The sequence below is a fragment of the Hylobates moloch genome, unplaced genomic scaffold, assembly GCF_009828535.3.
Source record: "Hylobates moloch isolate HMO894 unplaced genomic scaffold, HMol_V3 SCAFFOLD_16, whole genome shotgun sequence".
In the NCBI taxonomy this organism is placed as follows: domain Eukaryota; kingdom Metazoa; phylum Chordata; class Mammalia; order Primates; family Hylobatidae; genus Hylobates; species Hylobates moloch.
The window spans coordinates 3,379,651-3,403,108 of NW_026652291.1; the positions used below are offsets into that span (position 1 = coordinate 3,379,651).

General features: G+C 46.0%; 1 protein-coding gene across 15 annotated transcripts in view; it reads right to left on the bottom strand.

Annotated features, from left to right (window-relative positions):
- WDR20 (WD repeat domain 20) overlaps positions 1-23,458 on the bottom strand; it is an 85,376-nt gene that overhangs the window by 11,269 nt on the left and 50,649 nt on the right. For 4 of the 15 annotated variants that reach the window (XM_058429441.1, XM_032180519.2, XM_032180529.2 and 1 more), the window contains exons 2-3: positions 17,264-17,446; positions 2,543-3,802 (exon numbers count right to left, since the gene is read on the bottom strand). In XM_058429441.1, the coding sequence (XP_058285424.1) occupies positions 2,543-3,715 (1,173 nt within the window). In that variant the 5' untranslated portion in view covers positions 3,716-3,802; positions 17,264-17,446. The other 11 variants (XM_058429438.1, XM_058429443.1, XM_032180521.2 and 8 more) reach the window with 8 other exon arrangements.

The window sequence follows — 23,458 nt, forward strand, 5'->3', positions numbered from 1 at the left end:
GCCCCTCCCCAGGCTGGCACAGTGCTCTCCACTGGGCCCTGAACCCAGCAAGAGGGGCCTTGGGGAGGGCACGGAGACACAATGAAGGGGCTCCAGACAAGGTACCAGACAGACCTTAAGGACAGTACACTCCTTGGCAAAAACTGGAAGAAAAAGATTGTAATCAAGCCCCAAATCCCAAACTGACAATATCATAGTGTTTAAAACTGGAGGTGGGGGGGAGAAAGACACACACAGGCCTCCATACTAGACAGCACATTTCAGAGTTGTTTTTAAAGGAAACATAACCCCCTCCTCTTGGCCTCTCCCACCCCTGGTTCCTATCAGCAAATGACTCCCAAGTCACCTGTCAGTGTGCCCCTGCAATCCCTCTTTCATCCCAGCCACTGCGACTGAGAATTGTAAAGAAGGGGGAGAAATCAGAGTCCCCAGTCAGTCACGTTGGTTACTCGGGCACACCCCCACGGTTTCCCTGTCTGGGGCAACGCCTTCAGAACTGCAAGGTCGCCAGAAATGTCACCATAAATGCTACTTACCTGGGATCGGCCACTCTCTATTTAGGCCAAATACTAAGTCCTGAATTTTGAAACTGCATACTCAATGCCTCGGAAGCATTTGAAACTGAATGTTTACAACTATGTATGTGCCAAAACTGCACATGGAGCGTTCATCACTAATCTTTCCACATGACCCAATTTGGCCTCCAAAGCGGAAACTGTCCACAAGGATGGCTGTCATGGCTGCCTTAGATCAGTTCACCTCTAGGAACAAAGGCCTGTATTCCACAGGTAGAGAGGACACGAATATTCCTAGGAGTAGTGCTCAGGGATGTGAAAGGCACAGCCAGGTGAGATGCACCTAAAGGCTGCTGTGGTTCCCAGGTGGCAGCATGCAGCCATGCCATCACACTGAACAGAAACCACTGCATTAAGGCCCACGACGGGCACAGGGTGGATGGCGCCACCATGACATGTTCGCAGATGGGAAGCAGGCCTGGGAGCCTGGCCCGGCTTTCGTGGGAGGGCTGCGTTAAGAGCACAGGGAGCTGCTGCGTCAGCTACCAGGGTCTTTACACTAGAGAAAGAAAAGCCACCAGGTCTTCGATTTGCTGAATCATATTCACTACGCAAACTGGTGTAAGTGATCATTGTCTCTATTGTTAATTACAAAGGTGTGCAAAACAGAAAAACCTAAATGCCCAAAATGAGTTAACAAGTAAGATAACCACCATCTTGACATGGAATATATAGCTCAAGGGGCCATCTCACCCACTGTGAAAACCAGAATTTGAAAAGCAGCTCCTGGTGCAGCAGTAGAGTGAGGGTGAAAGACTGCGGTCTCCGGGGGAGCAGCAGAGCCTCCCACTGCCGAGGAAGCCACAGGCCACCAGGCCCCGGGCTGAGGCGCTGGGGTGGGAGCCACTGAGGACGAAGCCTACGCACATGGCCAGCGTCAGCGTCCCGAGAGTAATCCTGGAACCACAGCTGCCATCCAAGAACAAGGAGAGGGGAAACCTGCACTTCCGCTTCCTCTGGGGGGGACGAAGCCCAAATGAGGGCCATGTAAGGGAGAAGTCGGAAGGAAGGCTCGGGGAGTCTCAGGCTTTAAACAAAGCGGAAGAGTCACGTGCCTTTCTGACCCAATCCCCCTCCCCCACCGCACCTCCCCCCCCAGCAAAAAACAAAAAAACTCCTTTTCCTTTGTTGGGAAAACACACAAGCAAAGTGCATCTGACAGAAAAGGTCTTCGCTTATGTGGCAAGAGGCACTTCTGCAATGCTGTTGGCGTCCTCGGCCCGCAGTTCCCACGAACTGTCAGGCTCTGAGTGAGGTGGGTATCTTAGTACACAGAACCTCAATCAAAGTGCTACAAACTGCTTCTTTGAAAAAAGATGTTTATTAAACAACTTTAATTGTCATAAAATGACTAAAATGGGTTTTAAAAATTAAGGCTCTTCTCTTTCTGTGGATTGCCAGAACAATGTAAAAATAATATCAATCAACCCTGCTAACGTTTTGTTCCTAAAGTTAAATTTCATAGATTCCTAAACATTTTATGATTAAGATAAAAAATTGGACTATAAATGACAATTCATGGCCATCTGTGCTGAACACACATTGATCAGGTGTACAATATTCTAATTGAGTAGTTAAGCAAAAAATATTCCAGCTAAAGCATAAATTTTAATTTCAGCATTTTAAAGTCATTGTTTCCCCACACGGTCATGATTTTCCTAAAATTCAAATAGCCTAATACAGGAGCGCTAACCTTGGGACTCTATATACTCCCAGGAGGATGACTGACTTGGCTGGCAATTAGTTTGATTATATTTTTTTAAATGCTCTAAGGTAAATTATCAAATGATTCAGAATTACATGGCATGCAGTATCCAAAATTATGGCTCTGATGCATTGAGATTTACATTAAGAATAAGAAGTGTCATTCACATTCATTGTACACCCCACCCCTCCCACGAAAAAAAAAAAAAGTCACTACCTATTCAAGTTCTAGATCTGGTGCAACATTAAGGATTAAAACTTACCACTTTACCAGGCCTTCCCCATGTGCAAATAAATCCCTCCTGACAAGCAGTGACTATACAGTCTTCAAGAAATATTAGTACAGTCAGTCTTTCATGTGCTATCTTTTTACATATCAGCGGCTCTAACAAGGGAACATCTTCCATTCGAGGACACAGGGGCGTTCCCAAAGTTTTAGCAGGGTCCGTTTTGGTTTTGGTAACTAGATTCAGTTTGTCACTGCTCTTGCTAGAAATGTGTCCCATGCTATGATTTCGCTTGTGATCTTTCTCGTGGTGCCTCTCCTTCCGGTCATGTAGTGAAAGTGTTGCAAATTTGCTGACCCCAGAAGCAATGGCCCCGTCCATGACACTGCTTTTGCTGCCAGCATTTGAGACTGCTGAATGTGGAAGGCTGTTGGACCGTGGCAGAGGAGGGGGCACAGAGTTCCCAGGCGTTGTAACACTGTTCCCATTGCTTCCAGCAGGAGGACTCGTGGCATTCATGACATTTGTGTGTGTCCTTGCTCTTGAGAGGGGTTGGTGAGGGAAAAGGATATCTTCTGTAAGGTCCCATAAACAGAGCTGTGTGTCCTGGCCCACGGAACCAAACCGATACGTGACACTTACGGGGCGGCTGTCTGTAGAGTTCCGTTTGGAGAGCCTGGACTGTGTACTATTTGCTCGATCTCTGCCAAAATGAAGAAGGTCTTGGAAGTCCTCATCGCTGCCACTAAACTCCATAGGGTCACCTTCTTCTACGCTAGTGGTATAAGGGTCAAACGCTACAACACTGACCCAGGACTTGTGCCCGTGGCCTCTAGCTATTACTCGGCAGTCTACAAAGGACCAGACTGTCACCAAGTCGTCCTCGCCACCTGTCACGATGTACTTGCCATCCGGGCTCCAGCACACACACAGCAAGCCCCCAAAGTAGCTTTTCATCGTACCGTGCAGCTCCACTGAGTCAAAGTTGAACACCCGCAGAAACCCGTCCTGGCTCACGCACGCTAAGAACTTGCCATCTGGGGAGAAAGCAAACTCGTTGAGGGCCCCCTCGCCCACCGTCCACTTAAGGAGAGGGTTCCTCGTGGATTTGCTCTTGCATGTGTGCACGGCAAAGCTCTCTCCCTGCTTCAGAAGCTGGTAGTGGGGGGCTGTGGTGCCACAAGTGTGCTCCACATTATACAAGTACATGTTCCCACTCGAGTGGGCTACTAGGAAAAGGCTTTCCGAACCGGGAACCCATCTGACACAGGTAACTCGTGACTTGTCTATTAGTCTCTGTGAAGACAAAGGAGAACAAGTTAGCACAACGGAGAAGTCTCAAAGGTCTGCTTTTCCAGCAAGGAAACTTGTGTGCTTCCCGGTGGGAAGGGGCAAGTCCATCCAGGCCCTCCACATTTTATCCTGCAGTCAGCCAAGCCGGCAAGGAGCATTTTGGCCCTTTTGGGGTAATTTAGAATTACTTTCTAAAATCGGTGTTAGGCTACTGGCTTTCACTGAGGGAGTTAGGCAGCCAACAAATATTTGCAGAGGGGCCACTAAGTGCCAGACGCTATGTCAGGCACAGGGTTCACTGCGGAGGGAACAGCCCTGCTGGGATCTTTCTTCCTGAACAGTAGGAGCGTCTGAATCTGGGGGTCACTGCATCCACACGTGGCATCTCCTCTATGAGGACCCGCAGGTGAAGTCTCTGAGTTCTCACAGCCAGGAGAGCTCCGCCTCACCCTCACGGGTTTCTCTGCATTTACTGTCACTGTAAGTCATGGGCTGGCTCCATCTGCCCCTCTGCTCTGGTGGCTCAAAGGTGGGGAGTGAAATCCGCAGTCCATGGCTGGCAGCAAACACAACTCCAAAACAGAGCCTGGGCCCACCGAGGCCGCCTCACTCCCATGTACCGCCCCATGTGCATCTCCATAAGCATCTCCTTGAAACCCTCTCTGCTGGTGTTCAGAGAGATACACTGACGATTCATTCGGGAGTGTGTGTCTCATTACCATCACTCTGCTTCATGCTAACTTTGGACCCCTGACCGAGGTGTTTCCTTAACAGGCATATGTCAGTAGTCTTGCCTTTAAAACCCAAATAACGAAGGGTAAAAATATCCGCCCCACCAAAGGCACAAGTCTCTTTCCCTGCTTGCCAATCCATCCTGCAATGGGGATGCCAGCGCAACAGCTTCCACAAGGGTGGTCCCTTTCTAGACCGTCTGAGCGCAAAATCACATCACCAGAATGCATCCAGAAGTCCCAAGACTCCCAGGTTCTACCTAGAAGCTCCTACTGCCAAATGCTCTCCAAGCACCATTGCCCCAGTAACAGTGTCCCTTTAGGAGCCCAGCAGCCCCAGGTAAGTTGACCACCACCACTTCACCTAACAGGTGGGGAGTCCCCAACTCAAGTCTCAGAGGGGTACTGGGCACACGGGGGCAGAATCTGCCAAGAAACATGCCGACTTCTGCCGGGGTGGCTTTGAGGCCATGTGCCCGCCATGTGTGCTACATCTTTACAGAGAATTACAGAAATAAGACGACTTGATTTTTAAAAGAACGGCTGGAGAAGAAATTAATGAGCCATGCAAGCTCACTGCATGAACATTAGACCCTAGAAAGTAGGTTGCTAACAAATGACCCTAGGCAGGAAGAACGGAGGCTTGAACGCCACATGGCATGCAGGCCCAGGGCTGGGGACCATGCATTGGGCAAAGGTTACTCAGCAGCAGGTGTCACTGCTTACTGCCGTAAAATGGCATGGCTGGCCCTCTTAAATTAATAGGCACATGGCAAGCCAGCCTTGGGGACACAGCCGATATTTTCTTCCCCCACCTCTTTACCCTCCTGTCTGGTGACCTACCTATAAACAGCACCTGACCTGCACTAATGCCAACAACCTAAAAACCTAGCACTGCTCTGGCAGGATTTCCATTAGACCTTCGTGCAATTTTCTCAGCAAGGGGTTAGACAGATAATTTACATGGCCAGAGCAGGGCTTTTTTTTGGTGGTGGAGGGAGGTGCAAGGATGATGGGATGGTGAACGGTGGGTTAAGAGGCCTCCACTCCCCCATCACAGCTCTGCCAGACCTTGCTGTGCCCACTGGGCCCAGACTACCCCAGCACTCTTGATCCCACAAACATGACTGTACCTGATCATCCAGGGCCTAAGGATGTCTGCAGCTCACTCCATCACTGGCCTTGTCAGGCAGGCCTACACCAGCTAACTCAGGCCTGGGGAGCCAGACTGCTGTCCTGATTTTGGTACAGTGGCTCCCAATTCCTGCACCTTACATTTCACCAGAACCAAATCAAATCCGAATTTTTCTAGGATCACTTCATTGTTACTCTATTTACCATGTGTGGAGAAATTTAAGGACATAAAAACAGCAGCACAGTTAGGAGTAAATTTTATTTTGGGCCTTAAAAACACAACAAAAAACTGCATGAGAACTCAAAAACTAGTATTATCAAGTAAAAACAGTATTGCTTTGCAATGGTGAGGTATGAACAGCATTTATAGCACCATTAAAAATAAATGTTACTGCAATGACAAAACCCATTAAAAGCCTTCACTCCCGTATTAAGAAGTTACACTGTGGCCAGGCGCGGTGGCTCATGCCTGTCATCTCAGCACTTTGGGAGGCGGAGGAGGGTGGATCACTTTAGGTCAGGAGTTCGAGACCAGCCTGGCCAACATGGTGAAACCCTGTATCTACTAAAAATACAAAAATTAGCTGGGCGTGGTAGCGCGCACCTGTAATCCCAGCTGCTCTGGAGGCTGAGGCAGGAGAATTACTTGAACCCGGGAGGCGGTGGCTGCATGCAGTGAGCCAAGATCACGTCACTGCATTCCAGCCTGGGCGACAAAGTCAGACTCCGTCTCAAAAAAAAAAAAAAAAAAAAAGGTGCACTGAGACTACCCTAAGTAGACACATGGATGTAACTTACAGATAACATCCTGTGCCAATCTACTTCAATCCCCCTCTGGGGGCCTAATTAAATGTTACTGTGACACACTGGCAATGGTGGACTGAGCACACCAGTTTAAGCAACTGCAGACCAAAAAAAAAAAAAAAAAACCACCTTGGATCCACCTGTATTGTGCTAAGGGTTTCTCACTTGCCTTACCCATTGGTTTTCCCTGTCAATCATGTGCTTGACAGCAGGGAAAATGTGTGCTTCTCTGGGGGCACCCTGTGTCTCAGCAGTATCAGCGTGAGTGGCAGGCAGGCATCAATGCCTGAGGGCAGCAACAGCAGTGGTGCTGGCCCTCACTTCCGATCTGAGTGTCTACTGTGGGTGCTGGCCACTGGTGGAGGCTTACACCCATGCTCTCTAAGCCTTAAAATACCTTTCAAGATACGTTTTTTGTGTGAATGGGTAATACATTATTAATTCACATAAAAGTATACAGTAGAAAGCCTTACATTCTTCTCCTCCATTCCAGATCCTCTGTCCTGAGTCACTGTACTAGCTTCTCATTTCTCTCTCCAAAGTGTCTTTGTGTGTGTACAAGGCAAATATGAATACGCATTTATCCACTCTTCTTTTTCATACCAAAGGAAGCATACTAGGCACTGTCTCACCTCTGCTTTCTCATTCCATATCTTTTTTTTTTTTTTTTGAGACAGGGTCTCGTTCCATCACCCAGGCTGGAGTGCAGTGGTGCAATCACAACTCACTGCAGCCTTGACCTCCCAGGCTGAAGCAATCCTCTCACCTCAGCCACCTGAGTAGCTGGTGCTACAGGTGAGTGCCGCCACACCCAGCTGATTAAAAATACACATTTTTTGTAAATACAGGGTGTCACTATGTTGTCCAGGCTGGTCTCAAACTCCTGGCTTCAGGAGCAAAGCAATCCTCCTGCCTTGGCCTCTCAAAGTGCTGGGATTAAAGGCGTCAGCCACCATGCGCAGCCTCTAAGTGTATTTGTACACCAGTCTGTATGGGCACAAAGACAGCATCCTCATTCTTTTCTAAAGCTGCAGAGTATTCAACTGTTTGGATAAACTGTGGTTTATTGTGGAAGTGCCCCACTGATGGACATCTATGTAGCAATGAATGCCCTTGCACACACGCAATTTTCACATGTGTGAGTAATGCACCTACAGGATAAACTCCCAGTGGAGTAACTGAGCCAAAAGATATATACATTTATGATTTTTACAGATACTACCAAATTGCCTCACATAGAAAATGGAAAATGCAGTCATGCCTGTCTCCCTACAGCAAGGTAGGGATTGTTGCCATATTATCAGTGAGAAAAGAAGCTTAGAGAGGTCAAGAAACTTGCCTGAAGTCCCATCCACCCATCCATCCATCCATCCATCCATCCAGTACTGAGTGCATACCATATGCCAGGCACTGATACAACATAAATTAAAACAGGCATCTTTCCCTCGTGAAATTTAGGTTCAAGTGGGATGAGAAGTGAAATTTATGTGATCTGATGATGATAAGTGCTGTGGAGAAAAATAAACCAGGGAGAGAAAAGAACGTGCTGGGGAGGAGGGGACTCTAGTGATTTCAATGTTGAATAGGACGGCCAAGAAAGGCCTCTTCCTCTGCTGGTGCTGGACAGCTGAGCAAGACAGAAGGACAGAAAGACAGCAAATATAAGGCTAAGAGGATGTTTGGGGAAGTGTACCCCCACAGAGAACAACTTCAAGGGCTCCGAGGCGGAGAGACACAGCAGAACCAGTGCCAGGGGAACAGATGGGCCCATCAGATCCCAAAGCGAGCATGCTGTCTCCCGTTCCACAGACACACATCACCTGGCTCTGACGACCAGCCTGCAGGGTCACTCCCAAGCGTTCTCAGGAACAGGGCACCAGCCTGTCTCAGACCTCAGGCCAGCGTGGGAAGCACAATCATTTAACCTACATGACTCTGGCTTATTTGGATTGGGAAGTATTATTTATTTATTATAAAGTATACTTATTTATTATAAAGTATATTTATTAACAAAACAGGAAGAGAACAGAACACATTTTTCTCCTGTCTTTCAAATTAAGAAAAAGAAATACCTAGAACATTTAATTAAATAAATACAAGAATAAAAATTATGCAGTCCAGTTTCTGCACTATAAGGTATATTTTTGTTTCTGAAAAAGTCTAGTTAAAAAAAAAAATCTTAGTCAGTGCTCAATGTTAACTAATGGAATTCCCTGTTGGGCTTGAATTCTCCAATGTCAATGGGGCCTTGATCTGGATAAGGATGTTGAAAAATACCTGGTCCCTCTGAGGGATGGGGTTTCGGGGGTGAGCAGGAAGGTAGGAGTGGCAGAAGCACCAGGGGCCATGCTCCAAGGAAAAGCCCAGCCAACGCAGCACGCCAGGGGGGTGGGGATCCAGGCCATGTGTGGCATCTGTCTTGGTTGCAGCACATGAGCTGGGAGGGGAATTTGGTCTGGAGTTGTGAGCTGGGACTCAGGCTGTGGCTGTGAAATCCCAAGCTAAAGGGCTTCGGCTGGGACCCTGACGCTTGCACTCCCCAGTCCCGCAGCACTGGTCTCAAGTGGAATGTGCTGCCAGTGTAAACACACACAGGGTTCTAAAAATATGGATGAAAAAAAGAATGTCAATGATCTCATTTATAGTTTTTACACTGGTTATATGCTGAAATAATATTTTGGATATGTATATATAAAAAATACAATATTTTGTTAAAATTAACTTCACCTGGTTTTTACTATTTTAATGTGGTAATTAGAAAATTTAAACTTGCACACGTGGCTGGCACTGTATTTCTACTGGGGATGCTGCTGCAGACAGTGGAGGCACAGACAGTTTCTAGAAAAGGAAGTGGCAGAATAACATGAAATCCCCCAGCAGTAGATGCAGAATGCAAGGTGGGGTGGGGGTGATGAGGAACCAGTTAGGAGGCTATGACAACTGTCCATGCCATGGACAAATAGTTCTTAAACCTGACCATGGGCAGCGTGGCAGAATGTGGCTGAGTGGAGGGCAAGATGGAAAGCGGGGGTGTGTAAAGACCCCTGGGTTTTGCCCAGTATGCAGCTAGAAAGGTCTGCAGCTAATAAATATAACCACGAATGTCACAGAAATTGGCTGTGAATAGTAACATCCTAAGATCTCCAAGGAGGATCACCTGAGCCCAGGTCAAGGCTGCAGTGAGTTATGATTACACCACTGTACTCCAGCCTGGGTGATACAGTGAGACCCTGTCTCTGAAATAAATAAATAAATATCTCCAAGGAAGCAGGTGCAGTGGAGGAAGAGTGTGTGAAACTCTGAAAAAAAACCTCTGTACAGGACGGGCACAGTCACTCACACCTGTAAACCCAGTACTTTGGGAGGCCAAGGCGGGCAGATCACGAGGTCAGGAGACCATCCTGGCTAACATGGTGAAACCCCGTCTCTACTAAAAATACAAAAAAATTAGCTGGGCATGGTGGCGGGTGCCTGCAGTCCCAGCTCTACTCAGGTGGTGAGGCAGGAGAATGGTGTGAACCCGGGAGGCAGAGGTTTGCAGTGAGCCGAGATCGCACCACCGCACTCCAGCCTGGGCGACAGAGCGAGACTCTGTCTCAAAAAAACCAAAACAAAACAAAACAAAAAAAACCCTCCATACAGGGCACAGGACAAAAACGAGGAAAGCAGAAGGAAAATCCAAGCAAACAACCCAGAAGTGCCATGAGGAGAGCAGGCAGAAGAGGAAGGAGCTGCCACAGGGGGCCAGAGCCTCAGAGGACAGGCCTCTGAGACTTGAGGAAGCTGAGCCCTGGAGGGATGGAGTGCACAGGGAGGGGGTGGTCCTTAGGAGAGAGCACAGGGAAGCAGGGTGGGGGCAGAGAAGGTGCTGAGAGCAAAGAGGACACCGTAGGGGAGGAGGGTGCAGGACAGGTGCCTGGTGGAGGAAGATGAGGTCCTGGAGAGAGGGACAGGGGAGAGACCTGCTCCCTGGGCCAGAAAGGAGGTGCTGGGGAACAGAGACAGGCAGAGGCAGGCAGGCTCTGGTGGGAAGCAGTGGAGGAGAGCCTCAGTCCCAGTCGCAGCCCCTCCAGGGCAGGGGTACACTGAGTGATGGGCAGGGCAGGTGCTCAGCGAGGAGGCGGAGGGAAGGCAGGGGAAGTAACAGAGGTGCTGGCAGAGCAGCTGGCCTGGCCACAGGGCTCTCCATTAGTGTCCAACTCCAAAATGCTCCAAGGCCCATTCTTAATAAATACTTTCACAAAAACAAAAAACCCAAAACACAAATAAACCTTAAAAGCAAAACGAAATACAGACACATTTCTGTGTACGTCAAGACACCTGCTCTGGGCTAGTGCTCTGTGGAGATGCAGGCTCCGTGTCTCCACCAAACGCTCAGCGCGGCCCTCCCCATAGTTCCAGCTCTGCAAGCCAAATAGACCGTGCCACTTAAGATATGAATACAAAGAAAAATCACACAAACAACGAAAACACTACCATCCCAAATGCCATCAACAGACAAGATTTTCTAAATACACTAGACTAGTTACAATGAAACAAGAATAAAAATAAGTCTATAACCACATCAAAGTGTCATTTTGTGAAAGCAACTCACACTGACACTTTCTAAGGCACTTCATTTTCTTTTTCTTTTTTTTCATTACTATCAATATGATAAGCAAAAAACAAAAATTAGTTTGGGGGTGAGTGGATCTGCATTTCAAAATGCAGATATTAATTTATAACAAAAATATTGAAACAATTCAAAAACCACAGCAGCTGCTAGAAAAGCCATAATGCAACCACAAGCAAAAATGGCATCTAAAGGGTTCTGATTATGTAAAGGCATTTGAAGAGGGCGCAGGAAGTATTAGGAAAGGGTATTTCAAAGCCACGTTAAGAGAGGATCGGATGTCATTATATCTATGTTCAAGCTTTAAGGAGTAGATCATTACGGGTTCATTTCCTTCCTTCGATTAGAAAAGCAACAGAAACAAAACTAACAAAATGTGCAGACCATTCCTTTGTATCAGAATAGACAGAACACTGCTAAGCTTTACCCCACGCCTGGGAGGCACCTGCAGCTGGCAGGATGTGCCACGCAGCCTGGGCTGGCAGCAGTGTCCCTCCACACCCCAGGAGTCAGGACCATCTCCTCTTCAGCATGCCCTTCAGTAAGACTGGATCTAAATGCCACAAGGAGACGTGGGACCTACCCAGTGTGTCTGCCTCAGCCTCACAGCCTGTGAGAGAAGGGTAACACAGAGGTTATCATATCAGTAACGAAAGAAGCCAAATGCCAAGTTCTTTAACATTTTATATTTCAGCCAACAATTAACACATACTTGAAAATCCTTTAAAGTTACTATTCTGTGAATATACTCCAAAATCAGGATTTTTACAAAGACAACAAGGCTGCATTCATTACCATGTAGGAACTGTCACTTTGTAACTCTTCCTCCCCAAATATATAACCATTAGTTATAAAAAGCAAACTTCAGAACAGAGCAGAGTGAACTAAACATACACACACACAACCACAAAAAAATTTAAAAACTAAACTCCTCGCCCCTGTGGGGTGCTTCACCACAGTGAGCTGAATGTGACCGGTGACTCTCCTCTGTGGGCAGCTCTGATGATGAGGACACGCTCCACGATATGGAGCCTGTCAGATGAACCGTGCGCCAAGATACTTTCAATAATGGCCCATTAGACATTTTCAAGGGCATCATATGTACAGAATGCTTCAAATAGAAACCCAAAATCTACTCTGGAAGACTGGGGAAAGCAGAGACTCCAGGGAGCTGGGGATGATTTCCTCAGAGGGGCTAGCAAGGACTGGGCATTCGACTTTCTTTGGGTCTGGAACAGATGCGCCAGCAAGGACCTCCAGTGTGACTGGGGACAGTCCCAGGGAGCGGGAAGAGGGCAGGTCCTGCCCATGGTCACTGGGCTGACCTGATCAGGGCTTGGAGGTGAAGTTTGGTGAAGTTTGCCTTCACCTCCAATGGAAGGCGTGAGCCCTATGGTGTCCCCTCATTGAAAACAATCACAGACTGTGAAAGTCAACAGTGAGCGTCACAGTTTAGAGATGATGCTTTCCTACCTTCTTTGTACCTCTCTATTTTCTAATTTTTCTATCAACAAGCATTTTAAATGCACACAATTTTTAATTGACAGGGGGAAAATAATCTTTTAAAATATACTTGTTCCCAGATGGGAATTTTTCATCTAGGTTTATCTCAGGTGGATTTCTGAAATTTATAATTCCATTTTATTCATCTGTCCATCCCAGCATTTATTGTATTTTCATGTACCAGGCACCAGAAAGGAGGCAAAGGCCAGAGTAAACTGATGCTGGGGATTCGGTGTGTGAAGGTGTGTGCACGTGTGGTAACAGGTGGGTTTGAGAGGTGTTCTGGGGAGGAAGACTGAAAGGCCAAATAGCTGTAATTGTGACCAGCAGGCCAACCCTCAGCCTCACACATGCTGACTCTCTGCCTGGGTGGCCATGCTCCTACCTGCCTGTCCTAGAAAATTCATTATTTATATTTCAAAGCGGTTGGTATCTCACCTCCCACGGAGGCCTTTCCTTCCAACACCACCCCTCCCAGGAAAGGAAGCCTGAGTTTCTCTCAACCTCCTCGTTGCTGAGCATTCACCAAGGCTCGCTCCTGAGGCCCTTCACAAACCTCTCAGGTGGGTGCTGTTCCCACCCATTTTCCAACCGAGGAGAGGTAAGACCCACATCATCCTGCAAGCAGAAAGTGGCAGAGCTGGTGTCCGAGCCCTCAGCATTCTGGGCTGTGAAGTTGTAAATGTCGTGGTAATTGTGTGTTAAGTGCCCCTTTGAAAGCAGTAGCTGAGATGGCCAGAATCCTGGAGTATAATCAGGCCTCAGTCCCAGGCATTCTTTGTTCTCACCATCATCTCTCCAAAGACCCTTTCATCTAATCTCAAGGACGTGATTATTATTTCTATGCTGACAACTGCCAAATTGTGACCCCTAGTTTTGTGCGCCAGATCCATACATCCCACTATCTACAGGTATCTCAAACTTAGCAAGTACAGACCAGAACCTCTGATCTTCCCCTCCATTCCCTGACAACTGCTCCTTTCCCAGTCTCACCCAACACAGCAAGAGACACCCGGAAACCTGATTTATTAATACATCTTTCCAATTCAGTCTCCAAAAAGCAGCCAGGTTACCTTTCAAAAACACCAATCTGCCTGCCTTGTGCACCTGCTCTCTTCTAAGGAATCCCATACTTCAGGCTAAGAAGCAAATCTGGATCAGGCCCTAAGTGATGTGGCCCTCCAATCTCATGCCCTTACTTCATGCCACCTTCCCCAGGTAAACCGTCCTTCTTTCAGTTTCCTTGGGCTCAAGGGCCCTCACGTGCTATTCCTTTGGCAGGAAAGCTCCATCTCCAGTTCCTTACCTGGTTGGCCTTCTTCTCACGAGGCTCAGCTTAAAACACACCACTTCCTCCGAGAGATGTCCTCTGCCTCCCAGTTTAAAGTAGACCTCTGTGCTGGCCAGGCATGGTGGCTCACGCCTGTAATTCCAGCACTCTGGGAAGCTGAGGTGGGTGATCACTTGAAGCCAGGAGTTCCAGACCAGCCTGGCCAACATGGTGAAATCCCATCTCTACTAAAAATGCAAAAATTAGTCAGGTGGCCTGTAATCCCAGCTACTTGGGTGGGTGAGACACAAGAATAGCTTGAACCTGGGAGGTGAAGGCTGCAGTGAGCCAAGATTGCGCCACTGCACTCCAGCCTGGGTGACAGAGTAAGACTCTGTCTCATAAATAAATAAATAAATAAATAAATAAAGTAGACCTCTGTGATTCTCTCCCTTTCTTGGGCCTGCTCTCTTGCCTCTTACAGCACAAAGTGTCACCATCTGTGGTCACCAGTGTGTCGGGGTGGTGCTATTACACCTCTCTTCCCTCCTGAGAGGGGTCACAGGAGGGCAGGTTTTACCTGCTGCTGCAGACCCAGTGCTGGGCATGCGCGGTAGGTAGTCAAGGTCCTGAATGAATGAAACAATGGCCGCAACTCTAGTTCAAGCCCTTAGCTCTCACCTGGACAGTTACTAGAGCCTCCTCACTGGTCTTGCTACCTTCATTCTGTCTTTCTTCATTCCAATCCACCTTCCACAAGTGCTGACAAGAGTTCTAAAAAAACACATTTGATCCTGTCACTCCCTTGATTAAAAGGCCAAAGGTTCCCCCACATCCTCCAGTGTCAGCTCCAAATTGCTTCACGTGACATGAAAGGGCTTTTATAAGACAAGCTGGTTCCAAATTATCTTTCCAGCTTCGAACTCTGACACTCCAAGTCCCACACTGTGATGTGGCCAAGCTGTTACTGGATGTTCTTTCACATGCCTAGTTGTTCCTCCAGCTTTGAAGGCCTTCCTTACCCTCCTCTAATGACTATGTATCCTTTAAGACCCAGATCAAACGTCACTTTCTGAAAGCATTTCTTGGAACTCCCCCAGTGAACTTAACATTTTAAAAAACTTTGTTATGTGATGCATACTAAAGAATTCCTGCGGCAGCTAGCCCTTGGTATTTTGTTCATATCGCTATGCTGACACATGCCCAGTACTCTCTGTCCATCCTTACTAAACTGTGAGCTCCCGGAAGGGCAAGAGCTGATCTGGCAACCATGCATGGTGGGGCCTGTAACCAATGAGTTTCTGGAATTAATTTCTGGTTCCAACTCTATCATCAACTTGCAACCTGATCTGGACAATTCACTTATGTGCTCTTTGACTGTTTCCTCATCTGTAAAATGGGAACAACTCCCCACCTTCCCCGTAGAGGCCATAGGTAAAAGTGCCTTGAAACCTGTAAATCTCACACCACAGCAAAGCACGACATGATGACTACTTCACCACCATTCCTGGCACTCCCCAAGGAGCAAACCTCCGGTGACCCTTGCTCTTAGACATTCTGACCAAAATCTGATAAAAGTGTATCCACATGGCCAGAGGATTTCCTTACTATGAAGGGCAATCAATTTCAGCCTCAAGCTGTAAATCCGAAGCTGGCATTAAACCACACACAGTCCTAGCATTCTAAATAGCAATTTCTCAAATAAAATGTAAAATGAGTATGAGATAACTCATGCTTAAATCATGAAGAATGAGGAGCTGCCTTCCAGCCTGCAACTCCCAGTCACCAGGGCAGGGACAGTTCTGGCCAATGCAGCCTGAGTGCTCCCAGAGCCCTGAGATTCTGGGGACGTGTGGTCTCCAACTCCCTGCCCTCCCCCTGCCACGACACACAAAACTTTCTTGTTCTCTAAGCGGCATTCTGTACCATCCTCGGCCAGGGCTGCCTCTGGGTCTTGTTTACTAACAGCCCTTTACATGGCTCCAATCCCTGCCCCCTCAATCACACTCTCCCCTACCTAAACAATAAAAACCCACAATGATTCCAAATTCACAATGTCTGCTAACAGTGCAGAGGAGGCCAATTTTGTGTGCTGCTCCCCCACCCAGCACCAAAAAAATAATCATCCAGCTACTTAGCAATCACTTCCACAGATGATACTAATAAAACATCTAGGTAAATAAAATATTTTCTGCTTAACTTTTTTTTAATGGAAAATGGGATTAAATACTTTTCCTCTATAGTCTGTCAGTCCAGATGGCACGTTTTGTTTGCAGTCAATTCAGAGGAAACTAGAAGAGATGGCATGGTTCATAAGATCTTATCAAATCCACTGGCAATGTCAAACAGGAGCACCCTGGGTGGATACTGATTTGCATGAATAGCAAGTACCATGACTGCAGAAGAATCCAAATTTCAACTGCCATTTGTCAATTTGAATTTTCTTCCCCAAACAAAATTATTTCTTAAAAACCATACTCTATAATGTGTTTTTGTTCCAAGTTAATGATGTGAAAACCATGCAACAATGCAAAAGGGAGGGGGTCCTACATAGCCTGACCCTTGTGCCTCAGGGACAAGGTCCCAAGTAGAGACTAGAACCCAGGGCTTTAACTCAGCAAGCCTACCTTATCTTTTCCACTTGGTAGAAAAGTCATACTGAAACAGAGGAGGAAGAATATTAAATATGAAATAGCAATACTTGAGGCTGAAAGATGCTCCAACAGCTTTAAAAAATAGAATCTATTTGGCAATTTCTATATGCCACATTTAACACTCCTGACATGTTCCTGAACAGACAGCTCAGATATCTCAGGCTCTTTCCAGAATGAAAATGAAGATACTAGAAACCCCAGTACATACTACAACACTGGCAAAAGCTATGTCATGTGACCGAATTTTAAGTGCCAGGATTTCTAACTATGTCAAAGGTGAGTTTACAGTAACTATTTTCAAGAGCAAGTGAAGTACTCCTTAGCCAAATGACTGTCAAACATACATACAAAAGCTTTGGCTACAATTTAAGCAGCCTAAGGAAATGTCATCAAGTTCTTTGATCTGCATGAAATGTTCTGGTGATGTGAACCAACTTTGGAATTCTGCATGTTCTTATTTAAATTATAAATACCAAGTTACAGTACTGTCCCTATCTCCATTATAGAAGAGTTTTAAAACACCTGTTATAGACACCTGAGCATGCTCCATAAAAATGCACAAACAGTCACCCCAAGGCAGGACAGGTAAGGTCAACAAATTAATCCACCACATTTAAACTTGGGCATACTAGGTAGGAGGGCTGGGCGAATAAAAAATGGGCTTAGCTTGAAGTGCAAAATAAGGCCGACTACCCTCGGTAAGAATGTATCAATTCTTAAAGGGATTCTTAACAGCTAAGACAGGGTGCTACTTACTTCCTCATTAAAAAGTTTGCTAGTTTCTTTTTTGATTGGGTCTATAAGCTGGACTTGGCCTGCGGAAAAGCCCACTAGGAGAGAGACACTTTCTGCTGTGGCTGTTAGGTGGTTGAAGTCATGACAAGTAGGCTGTGTTCCTTTGTATATCCTTTTATCTATTGGTTTACTCAAGTCAGCAGCCTGGAGGAGAAAGAGAAAAATACATACAGTAAACAGCACATTGAGATGAGAAATCTAAGTTATGCTACTTTATACTCCATTATGATGTTTAATTTTAAAAAAAAGTTATTTAAAATGTTTTTTCAGTTGTGACTTAACATTCATCTAACATTTTATAAAAGCACTTTCACATACCTTAGCCAATTAGATATTATTAGACTATAATATGTTTATAACTGTTACTTTCACAACTTATTCTCCTTCACATATATGTAACAAAGACTCCTGGACTTCAGGAAATATCCTTGAGATATTAAATTCAGTATTTTCAAAATGCATTTCAAGCAGTGTCTAACAGAGTAACCACATAAAAAGCTCAGCTTTCAAATGTATCTACAGCACCTACATGCCCACCTGCAGCCCAGTGGTTCTCAAAGTGTAGTCCCCAAACCAGAAGCAGCAGCAGCGCACGTGGGGAACTTAGAAATGCAAAAATCTCAAACCTCACCCCAGACTAAATGAATCAGAAACTATGGGAGTAGGGCCAGCAAGCCGTAAAGAGCCTTCCAGGTGATTCTGATGCCCACTCAAGTCTAAGAACCACTGCTGGAGCCAACTCTATACAGGTGGCTCCCTTCCGGGGTCAAAATCCCTCTTCTGGATTAGGTTTCAGGGAACATTCACTTATCGAGGCCATAATCAAAGGACTTTACATGCATTGTCCTTAATCCTAACAATGATGCTCCAAAGTGGACAATATTTCACCGATTTTACAGATGAGAAAACAAGTTTAGGGAAGTTAAATAACTTGACCAACGTCACCATACCTACCTAGTAAGTGGCAGGGCTGGATTTGGAACCCAGGTCTGTTTGACCATTAAGGGGATGGGGAGAGAGAGTCAAAAGCAAATGATTTCTCACTTGGGTGAAAAGTGATTTTTCAACATGCCCTACCCACTTTCAAGAAGGATTCTTTTCTTCATGAGAAATGTCCCGTGGCATCCCAATATGCTGGGCTTGTATTGGTCAAATAAGGGAAACCCACCCCCTCCCACTCTTGTCTGAAAATCTCCAGTGGAGACAACTAACCCTGAAGCAGAACTTGTCCCTCGAGACACCCAGTTCACGTTGTGTGGCCCTCTGGGGCTCCCGGCTCTAGTTCTCTACTGACCGCCCCCTCAGGTGCTGAAGATTTCTTTCTTCCAAAGAGGCCTGTGACATTGAACAAGTATTCTAATGTTTGACTTTCCAATAACAAATATAAATACTGAGTAGAAAAGAGGACCTCAAAATTACAGGCGTCTTTGAGCAAACTCAAAACCTCGCACATGTAGAAGTCTAGACCTGAGCGGTAACAAGTAGCTCGGGGAGCCCCAGGGCAAAGGAATGAGGGTACATGCCATGCGGACACTCTCCCAGCCTCACCTCAGTTAAAACGGAGATGAGAATCTCTGTTCTACCAACCTCATGGGATTGTCTGGAGGATGAAATAAGAGAATATATACATGAAAGAGCCTTGAAAAGTGTAATACAAAGCACGATACAAAACAAAAGGGAGTCCTGACTTTGGAGCGAGGAGAAAAGGGGCCAGCGGAGGAGAGCGGCCGCTGTGCAGCAAGGCGGGCTGAAGGCAGCTCAGCCGAGTGCTGCAAGTGAACAGCGAGGCCCGGGACGATGGCCACTGACAGGCTGTCTGAGGAAGGCAGCTTCTGAGCGGCTCGGGTGGCAGGGAAAGAGAATCCTGGCCTGAGAGAACACCACATGCCATTCATCTCAGAACGAGGAAGACATCCACAAAAAAAAAACAAAAAACCTACAAATATAAAATAAGATATAACTGGCAGCTAGAGAACAAAAATCCAATTTGAAATATGAACAATTAAGTTATACATAATTACTGTATCAGCACATTCAACTCTTGAGACTTTTTTTTTAGTTTGCTTAAGAAAAATAAAAAATCCGCTAGGTGCATGCCTGTGGTCCCAGTTATTCAGGAGGCTGAGGTGGGAAGACTGCTTGAGCCCAGGAATTCAAGGTGACAGTTAACTAGGATTGCACCACTGCACTCCAGGCTAGATGACATAGCAAGACAAACGACAACAACAACCACTTAGGGAACTTTCCCCTGAAAGAATATACCTAAAATTATGCACTGAAATACACAGATCAATTTAAAGGCTAGCCAGAAATTAACAGAGAAAATAGTCTAATATAAATTAAAAAATACGTAATGTTTCTCAGAAACAACAGAGGAAGTAAAAGCACCTATTTTTCCAAGTACTGCCATCAGTTTAGGGTTAGACTTAGGGACCCCTCACAACTACATTGGCTTCAGTCATTGGTATATTTTTACATCCCTGCCTCCCAATATGGAACTTTACTGAAAAGATGGAAGCATTTTAAGTGAGAAGAGATTATTTTTACTCTTAAATCAGGTAAAATGGGCCAGCAGGCACGGTGGCTCACGCCTGTAATCCCAGCACTTTGGGAGGCTGAGGCGGGTGGATCACCTGAGGTCAGAAGTTCGAGACCAGCCTGACCAATATGATGAAACCCCATCTCTACTAAAAATACAAAAATTAGCCAGGCGTGGTGGTGGGCGCCTGTAGTCCCAGCTATTCGGGAGGCTGAGACAGGAGAATCGCTTGAACCTGGGAGGCGGAGCTTGCAGTGAGCCAAGATCGTGCCACTGCACTCCAGTCTGGGCGACAGAGTGAGACTCCGTCTCAAAAAAAAAAAAAATCAGGTAAATATTCTAAAAATATCCTGTTTATTCTACTAATTTGCTTAACAAACTTTCTTTCTAGGTCACTGCTCTTGAAGTGTACCAGTCCAGGACTAGTTTATTAGTCTGCAGTCAAATGCACTGCCTGTAGTATAGACACTGAGAAAAAGAGTTTAGAAACTTTCATGGCAACTGACAAATTTTGTATCTGTTGAATCTAATGATAAAAAGTTAGAGTTTGTATTCTGTATGTCTTTTTCAGTTTCTTTTCCTATTAATTCTTTTTATTTTACAAAAGTATCAATCCACATAGAGTAAAATTTTTTTAAAGTTGGTCTGTCAACACTAGTGTGAGTGGCACTGTCTAGGAGACACAAAAGTAGACCTGGCTGGCCCCAAGGAACACTTAGAATCTCTCTCACCTCAAGTCACTCCTTCCTCCCCAATCCCTTTCCAGTGGCACTGACCAAACGGGAACAGCAGAAGTCCAGCCAGGCAACATGTCACCTTTACCAAGTGAGAATTACCAAGAAGTCAGAAGTGACTGCTAGGTTATGTGCCCATAAAAAAAAGATTATATTTCTGAAAAATCTATGGATTCCACTCTTGGGCCTGAGCTTTTTGGAGCCCCGCCCCAGATAGAGAAAGGCCAGGTCTCCCAGTGCCTGCCTTCATGTCCCAAGCACGACCGTCTCCCACCCACCTGTCCTCTTTCCATCCATCACTGTGTTCTAACTCAATTTCCACTGATGTGTGACCATCCTATTTCCTCCTCCTCTGGGGGGCGGGGGATGGGGTGTCTGCCAACAAGCATTCTGAGCTCACACACCTTTTTAGGAGCAAGAGTAACCACCCAAGCCAGCTATTCCTCTTCCCCATGGTGTCGTCAGCCCCTGGCAGATGGCTTCCTAGGCAGGCGCAGTCTGGTAGAGACAGAAAGAGCCCAGACCAGGCAAGCCTAAGTTCAAATCCTGCCTTCCCTCTTGGTAGCCAAGTGGCCTTGGGCAAAGTGCAAGTTTCCTCTCACTAATAGGAGATCAAAGGCCCGCCCCTCCCCTGCAGCGCAATGGTGAAGGCTGCAGATAACAGAAATCACAGAGCACACAGAAGTATTTGGGTAGCTACCATTATTCATTCATTCTAGACACATCTTATCTCTAATCGAAACGTCTCTTAATTTTTTTCTTTTTTCTAGATAGAGTCTCGCTCTGTTGCCAAGGCTAGAGTGCACTGGCATGACTTCAGCTCACTGTAACCTCCACTTTCCGGGTTCAAGCAATTCTTGTGCCTCAGCCTCCTCAGCAGCTGGGATTACAGGCATGCACCAACACGCCCGGCTAATTTTTGTATTTTCAGTAGAGACAGGGTTTCACCATGTTGGCCATGCTGGTCTCAAACTCCTGACCTCAAGTGATCCACCCGCCTCAGCCTCCCAAAGTGCTGGGATTACAGGCGTGAGCCACCACATCTGGCCTGTGGCCTCCTAATTTCTATCAAGTCAATGTAGGAAAAAGTACCTAGCACCCCTGCCCTCCAGGTGAAAGCCCCATCCTCCCCAACAGCAATATCACCTTCTGTCTAGTCAACACTTTCTTTTTTTTTGAGACAGAATTTCCCTCTTGTTGCCCAGGCTGGAGTGCAATGGTGTGATCTCGGCTCACTATAACCTCTGCCACCCAGGTTCAAGTGTTTCTCTTGCCTTGGCCTCCTGAGTAGCTGGGATTAAAGGTGTCTGCCACCACGCCTGGCTAATTTTTTGTTTTTCTGTTTTTGTTTGTTTGTTTTTTTTGGTATTTTTAGTAGAGACAGGGTTTCACTATATTGGCCAGGCTGGTCTCAAACTCCTGACCTCAGGTGATCCACCTGCCTTGGCCTCCCAAAGTGCTGAGATTACAGGCATGAGCCACCGCACCTGGCCTAGTCAACACTTCCTATGTGCCAGGCCTGCACCAGGAACTTTACACTCATTGTCCAATCCAATCCTAGTCACCCCTCAAAGCTGGTACTAATGTATCCACATTACACTGATGAGGGACCTGGAAGGAAGTTCAGGGTCACGAGGCTGTGCTCTTATCAGCTCTACACCATCTTGCCTCTCCACCCTTCACTGGCCCTCCACACAACTCATGAGCACTGGCCAGAGCAGACAGCCCCTCCTTCTTGGCTTAAGTCACTCTCTTGGTAGGGACAGTCTCCTTTGCCCACCTCCCCAGGAATCTTGCCCGTCAGTTCAAGTCCCACCGCTCACGGCAAGGATTTTCCCAACCATTCTTTGTGCTGCTCCTGTATCTGAATTCTCAAGTACTTAATTCGTTCCACAACATTCAATATTTAATCACTTATATGATTTCAGAATTGTTTTATGTCTGTTATAATCAATTAAAATAAAATTATAATAAAAACTCTTAAGGAGAACTTTATTAAACAGTTACCACTGTATAGTTTCACAAAATTAGTTTTTTTCAGCTTTCTGATAGATTCTACACACTTTGAGATTTCAAAAAATGGTTTGCATCCTAATTATTACCAATTACCTAAGTTCTTCACCCTAAGTTTTTTTCCACGCAGATTCTGACAGATAAACATGAATTTATAGAAGAACCGATTTATTAAACATTCTTATCCATTTTAAGAATCGGGTATTTGGTCTCCAGCCCCAGCAGAGTATCCAGCCTGCCACAGAGGCTAAGTATTTGTAGAATACAGTAAACCACAACTGTTTCTTAATTTTTTTTAAGGAAAGTTTAAATTTTATCATTATGCTCATGAGTTTGCATAAGGAGTTACTGATTACAAATAATTTGACAGTCTCATCATACTTATTAAGTTCTTAACTTAATAGAAAAATTTTAAGTGATAGTTTTAAAATTCCTACTAAAGAAACAACTAGTTACTGAAGCCTCGATCAGTAAGTAAACATTTTTAAATGTAATACTTCTCTTTTCCTTGGACTTTTTCTTTTTCTTCATTCTATTATTATTATTGAGGCAAGGTCTCGCTCTTCTTACCCAGGCTGAAGTGCAGTGGTGCGATTTGGGCTCACTGCGACCTCTGCCTCCTGGGTTCAAGTGATTCTCCTGCCTCAGCCTCCCGAGTAGCTGGGATTACAGGTATGCGTCACCACGCCCAGCTAATTTTTGTATTTTTTGTAGAGACGGGGTTTCACCATGTTGACCAGGCTGGTCTCGAACTGACATCAAGTGATCCGCCTGCCTTGGCCTCCTAAAGTGGTGGGATTACAGGCATGAGCCATCACACCTTAGACTTTTCATCCTTAAAATTTCTGGAATTTTTTTTTTTTTTTTTGG